This window comes from Sceloporus occidentalis, unplaced genomic scaffold (genome assembly GCF_023333645.1).
Source record: "Sceloporus occidentalis isolate IW3139 unplaced genomic scaffold, rSceOcc1.0.p SCAF_68, whole genome shotgun sequence".
In the NCBI taxonomy this organism is placed as follows: domain Eukaryota; kingdom Metazoa; phylum Chordata; class Lepidosauria; order Squamata; family Phrynosomatidae; genus Sceloporus; species Sceloporus occidentalis.
In genome coordinates, this window is record NW_028317048.1 from 4606231 (window position 1) to 4613270 (window position 7040).

General features: G+C 43.1%; 1 protein-coding gene across 1 annotated transcript; it reads left to right on the forward strand.

Moving 5' to 3' along the window:
* Positions 1–871: 871 nt before the first annotated feature.
* LOC149286566 (solute carrier family 61 member 1) lies at positions 872–2230 on the forward strand. The gene has a single exon (XM_089493968.1). It carries the CDS (start codon positions 872–874, stop codon positions 2228–2230), a length of 1359 nt encoding a protein of 452 aa, XP_089350094.1.
* The last annotated feature ends 4810 nt before the right edge of the window (positions 2231–7040 follow it).

Below are 7040 nucleotides of genomic sequence, written 5' to 3' on the forward strand. Positions count from 1 at the left end.
CGGACTGCAAGCGGGTGGTGTTAGGGGACGGCTTCCTGTCCCGGAACAGGAAGTCCGGGAAGGATTGTGCTGTTCATAGAGTCTGGTGGGTGCAGATGGAGCTGAAGAGGCTAATGAGTTAACCTTAGAGGTGGGTGATTCGGTTTCTTTTTGTATTAGAGGTGTCATCGTTCGGTGCTAAACACTAGAGTCATAAACTACACACTTACAATTAGTTTATATTGTAATTGTAGCTTTGTGCACGTACCAGACTACACGTCACTATGAATCCAAAAATTAATGACAGCTATAGTACTTTATTGTCAATATTCACTTAACCAAGATAGGTATATACTTTCTTAAGTACTAATACACGATTCATGCAAATATTGAAATATAGAGCCACACATGTATGTGAATATATAGATATATGTACTTATGCAGATATTTAAACGGACCTAAAGATGGGGGTATTTTCAAATTAGATTTCAGATTGTCAAAATATTCGGGAGGTTTGCCTTTTTGATATCTGCACCAAATTTATCAGGTGCTTCAATATATTTTCCGGGATGGTTTTATGAATCAGTTTATTAGGCGTGATATATAGATTTCAGGTAAGCAGAGCAACATTTTTAACATATTGAAGCAAAATGAAGGTATAAAGAAAAAGGTATGAGAGGGAAATAGGGACAGACTACCCCAATGTCTTTTTAAGTGTACTTTGAACAGTCAAATGCGTTTGTGTTCCTGCGACAATACTCGGCAATTCGGGACCTGTGTTCCATCAAAGTATGCATTTTGTGACAAGTGTCCCATCTGATCACCCTCTTAATTTTGTCTCCATCTTTTTCTTTGTAGTTTTCACACAAGATGCCACTTCGATGATACAATCATGCTGTTGACTGCATATTTGGTACTAGTGGGTCTTCTGGCTCTATGGGCAGTTCTGGAGTTTTCTGCCTGCCACTCCAAGTCATCTGCAACCAGCAATTCTTTGGGCAACCCAGCATTTCGCCACTTCCAGTATGATTTCTATAGAGCCTACTTTCCTGCTTTAGCTGCAGACTGGCTACAAGGTCCTTATTTGTACAAACTATATCATCACTATCATTTCCTGGAGGGTCAGATTGCTGTCATCTACGTTTGTGGCTTTGGAGCTAGTGTTCTGTCTGGTTTAGTAAGTGCCCCACTTACAGGTCGGCTCGGCCGAAGAAAATCATGCATACTCTTCTCCATTCTCCTGGCTGGTTGCTACTTGTGCAAGTTATCCGAGGATTACTTTGTGCTTCTGGCTGGTAGGGTGCTGGGAGGATTCTCCAGCTCCCTTTTATTTTCTTCCTTTGAGGCATGGTACGCTCATGAGCACACTGAGCATCATGACTTTCCAGCAGAATGGCTTCCTCACACCTTCTCCAAGGCAGCAGCCTGGAATGGAGGCATTGCTGTGGTAGCAGGAGTGACAGCCAATGCCTGTGCAGAGTGGCTTGGATTGGGACCTGCTTCGCCATCTGTGCTTGCTGTGCCACTTCTGGCTTTGTCTGTAGCCCTAGTGATACGTGAATGGGATGAGAACCATGGACAGAGTGGGAGCTTCAACCGGATTTGCGGGGATGGGTTGCGATGCCTGCTGAGAGACAGACGTGTGCTCCTTTTGGGTGCCATTCAGGCATTATTTGAGAGTGTAGTGTATATTTTCATCTTCCTATGGACCCCAGTACTGGATCCTCATAACACACCACTCGGGGTTGCCTTCTCCAGTTTCATGGCAGCCAGCGCAGCAGGTTCCTCGCTATACCGTCTTGCCACCTCCAAGAAATATCACTTACAGCCGATGCACGTTTTGTGCCTGTCTGTCCTTATGGTCTTTTTCTCCCTGTTTATGCTAACGTTCTCTACAGGTCCTGGACAGGAACGTCCAACGGAGTCCTTCTTGGCCTTCCTGCTCATCGAGCTGGCTTGCGGTCTGTACTTTCCAGCTATGGGATTCCTAAGACGCAGGCTAATCCCAGAAAAAGAACAAATAGGTGTATTGAACTGGTTCCGAGTCCCCCTGAATCTTCTTGCTGGCCTTGGATTGCTTATGTTGCATGATGTTGATAACCAGAGTGGCACAAGGAATATGTTCACCCTGTGTGCCTTTACAATGCTGCTTGCCTTGCTCAGTGTTGTAAGCCTTTTTTCTCTGGTGAGGAATGACCCTGAACTGCGGTTGCCCAGTTCAGAGATAGAGCCCAGTGGGTCTGAGATCTGACTTGTAACAAAGAGTGAAACCAAAGTAAAAGACAAAACCTGGAGATGAAGGCACGTCAAGGCTACAGATTATGTACAGGACTTTTTATGTGCTGTTTGAAATTTGTGGAGGGTTATATGTTATTTATATTCCTTCTATTGCTGGTTATTTTTAGTGCTGTATAGATGGGACGTGGGGAAGCCCATAAAATGTGTGTGCCAACTGGAGCTTCCTGGTCTGCCTCCTTCCTTTTTTTTTTTTTTTTTTTTTTTTTTTGGGGGGGGGGGGGTGTTATGCAATATTAAAATACAGTACTAAATGTGTATGATATGCTGTGTATGTAACTTTACTTGTTTGAATTGTCTTGTGTGATTGATGCACACAGTGGCATATTTACTTTTTTACTGATTAAAATCCTACATTATATTCTGCTGAATGCATATAAATGAATATAAATTGACAAAACAGGTCGTATAAGGAGGAATGACAACCAACATTTCAATGTCCATATCACAAATTATCAAGTGAATTATATTGTATTCTTATTAATTGCAACATGTTTTCGTTCTTAAAGGGACATTCCAACCATGATATGTACTTTAATGTGTGTAATAAGCTGTGTTTAACTTGAAACTCTCCCCACCCACATGCATTGTTTAGCTCCAGTGGGTCCCCTCATGAAAGTTCCAGCAGCCTTTCTGATGAACCTATGTGTCACATAGGTGAAATGTGATGTCACTTCATGGGCTAGTGAAGCAGCGTGATGTCAGAAGACGGCTCCACCAGCAACATGCCAGCCACATTCTCCATGTTGCTCGTCTTTGTATCCATGACTCTTTGTACTAGCTGCTGTGCAAACGTTAAAAAGTAGAGATCGTTAGAAGTCACATCAAACTAGAATCATTTTAGTTACCGTTACCTATGTTTATGTGACCCCTTTACCAGGATTAACAACGCAAGCTATAATTACCGCCAGTAAGCTCCAATGCATGTCATCATGCAAGTTCCAGGTGATGTAATGAGTTCCCCTGCAGATATGTGCAGAAAATGCTTCAATTGATATAAGTGGGAGAGCTTCCCTGCCAGTGACTGGCAGCTTAAAGTATCGAAAACTGGACAATTTAGGGTGCAGGGCAGCTCTGGGTCTGCAGCTTTTTATAAAGGTAGGTGTGTTTTTGATTTATTATTTTTCATCCAGGTAAAGAATGCATATTGAAGTACATGGCAGTAAATACCGTATTTGCTCTGAAAAATAACCATCGTCTTATATTCAAGGTCGTCTTCTAATCAGACCTCAAATTGAAGTCTGACTAAAAGACTAAGATCCAGATCCCCCGCAGCGCTGCAGGGGACCTGGATCCTCCTCTACGGCAGCCAGTGCCGGCAGCCCGTGGAGGTCTGTGCGATGCCCGCAGACAACCTCCGCTGTTGCCAGGGCCTCTGATGGAGCGCTTCCAGTGGTCATTCATAGAAGTGCCGGCAGCAGCAGCGGTGGTTGTCTGCGCTCATTGCACAGACCTTCACCGGCTGCCACCACTAGACTCCAAGGAATCTGATGCACGGGGGACAAGTCTAGGGAAGCACAGGTAAGTTGGGGGAGGGTAAGCGTGGCATATGGGGGGTATAAGGGCTTTCTGGAGGCAGAGTGGCATATAGGGGGTTAAAAAGAATATCAGGGAGGCATATAGGCGGAGTATAAGGCATATCTGGCGGCAAAGTGGCATATCAGGAAGGCAGAGGGGCATATAGGGGGTATAAGGCATTTCTGCAGGGCAGAGTGGCATATAAGGGGGTATAAAGCATATCTGGGGGGCAACTGTGCATAGCTGGGGGCAGGTTGGCAAATAAAACCAAAAAATGCATTTTTCTCAATTGTTAAATTTTTCTCAATTAAATATGAAAAAATAGTTTACATGTGAATTAATATTTACTAGTAAAACTTTTTTTTCTTTTTTTCCTAAATTAACTAACTTTGTGGGGTCGTCTTATAATGGGTAATTACAGGGATCTTTACCAGCAGAAACTTGTTGACCCTTTGAAGCTGGCACTAATGCGAGTAAAGAGCTTGAAAGGGGCCACTTTTTGACTAGTGTGAACTATAGAATTCAAAGAGGGTGTACTTTCTTTTTCACATGACTGTATGTAATTATTTGATATTTTAATACACCATTCTGCAGTAATAACATGTCAGCCTACTATTTAAGAGGGGGGGGGGTGCTAAATGAGCTGCCAATCAAAATTAGTGTGATTATGCTGTGAAAGTCACTTAAAAGAGAACATTTATATTCTCTAATAATATGTTAAAAAAAATAATGATTATTTTACTTTAACATAATTTTAGTATTTTTCATTAAAAAAAAAAAGCTGCCGGCAGCCACTGATGCCGGGACACATCAGTATTGATGAGACATGAGACATTTTGTTAACTCAAAACTTGAATTTACATCAGGTTTCAAATAAGAAAAGGTTGGAGTTCACTAGTCCTTTTAAACTGGTACAATGGTGAGAAAAACCCATAAAACCTTAGTCTAAATTTACTTGTATTTACTTGTACTTACGTGGAGTATAACTGGTTTTATGTCATATAAGAAGTATAATGAAATTGGGTCAGACGTGAGAACCTTGTGACTGCTCCTGCTTTCCGGATATATGTGCTGTGAAGGTTATATACTAGTTAGAACTGATGACATCACTGATCCCATATGATCCACAGTGCCGTATTTATCAGCATACCTGGGAACTTCTGAGCTCCGGCTACCCGGAGCCTTCTCTTGCGGGACGCACCCAGGACTGCCCACTGACGGTGGTGGGTGGTCCCATGGTGTAGGTTGGAGGTCCCGCTGACGGCGGCAGGAAACACCCCCATTTAAAGGGAAAATGGGCGGGGCACATTTAGACCCCACACCCTGGAGGATTCGGGTCTTGACCAGGAGAAACGGTGGGCAAACCCAGGTTCCCAGGTATGTTTATCAGTTTCAACTTACCGTCACTGTTCATTTTTAAGGTCCAACTCCAGTGAGCTTCTGCTGTAGGAACAGCATGACTGGCCCTGTATAATGTATAGCTAAATCAATGAGATTTCTTCAGTATTCCGACCTATTCAATATGCGTTATACAGGGCCAACTCAGGCCTTGTTGCTGGAGAAACCTGACAGTATTAAACCTTCATGATTCTCCTCCTAGTACTTTAATCAACTGTCCCTTAAGTGATAAAACCCCTTTGGATCTGGTACCACAGTTACTTACAACATACTTAATAATTCCTGTGGCCTTAAAAATTTCCTGCATCCAAGAACCGGTTTGTGAAGAACAGAATCGGGAACAGCTAATTAGCCTAGTGAGGAGGAGTTGGTTTTTAAGTTTTTTTTAACAAACCATTTTAATAAGCATTGGCTCACAACAAAATATTTCCAATCACGTACATTCTTCCTCAGTACTGACTTAATCCTTGTAAAGGGGTCACATAAACATAAGTAATGGTAATTAAAATCATTCTAGTTAGACTTCTAACGCTCTCTGCTTTTTAAGGTTTGCATGGCAGCTAGTTCAAGTACTCATGGATACAAAGATGGGCATCATGTTGCTGATGGAGCTGTCTTTTGACATCACGCTGCTTCACTAGCCCATGAAGTGACATCACATTTCACCTACGTGACGCACAGGTTCATCAGAAAGGCAGCCAAGACACGGATGACGACAGTTGTTATCACAACACTTGATGTGCACTTAACTGTATATTCTAGAATAGGTAGAAATGGTGGGCATCCCAATATGAAATGGGGTTTGCTTTATAATTTAGAGGATGCCCTCAAATTTCTATTTAGAAATACCTTAGAAACATGACCCAGATTACCAAGATCTCATCATTACATTTCTCTGCAAGTAATTTTTTTTCCTTGAAACCCAAGTAAAACATTACAAAATACATGGAATTTCCAGTTAAAACAAGGTATTCCAAAGATCCCAATAACTAGCTTTACACAAATAAAACTTTTTTTCACTTCTGTATTAAACTCCACCTGCCATTTCAACTAAAATAGCCGCAGCTTTTAGTTAACATGAATTCCTCTTTCCGTATTCTAACGGTTTAGAACTACTTTTCAAGCGGTATGAGAAACATACAACCAGAAGAATTCATATCGAAAACTACAGCGTCCGGCATGCTCAGCGCGTGGCGCGCCTTAGTGACGCCACACAATATAGTCGCGCTGGTTGGCTGCGGCGAGAGATTTGAACTGAGGTAAGGCGCGTGCCGGAGAACTGAAAGATTGGTAAACGATTCGGTCCTGTGAGGAAGAGGCGCCTATTAAAAGTGACTGCCGTCCCGCCAGAGTCTGGTATGGTGCGCTGCTGAGTGCTATAGGGCCGTCCATGTGGTATTTTGTTACCTTTGTGCTGGTGTCTCTCCTCGGTGCTCTCTCAGAGAAGCCTGTCTTAACCCGCGCTAAAGTGCGCACATTTGTAAGGGGAGTTTGGCGTAGTAAGGCTGTCAGCCGCTCTCCCGCTGAAGTGACACCCCCCCGTCCCCCCCGCGTATTTTGTCTAATATGTTAAATGCGCAAATGGTAACTAACTTATAATTTACATGGTTTCCCATTTAAAGGGACACTCCAGCCGTCATATGTTATTTAATGCGTGCGATAGCTGCGTGGGCCCGGTGTCCCTCTTTCAGATGAATTTGGGATTTGGCAGAACCCCCCATACGTGTTTGACACTTCCCCTGCCACCCCTTCTCTCACTCCCGTCTGCTGCAGCACTGCAGGCAGGGGGTCTATTGAGACCCCCGCATGTATGTGTGCAAAGCGATTGTGTTGATTTTAATGAGATCCCT

What these genes read in the sequence shown, in the direction of transcription:
- LOC149286566 (XM_089493968.1), top strand. Translation starts at nt 872, where the DNA reads ATGCTGTTGACTGCATATTTGGTACTAGTGGGTCTTCTGGCTCTATGG.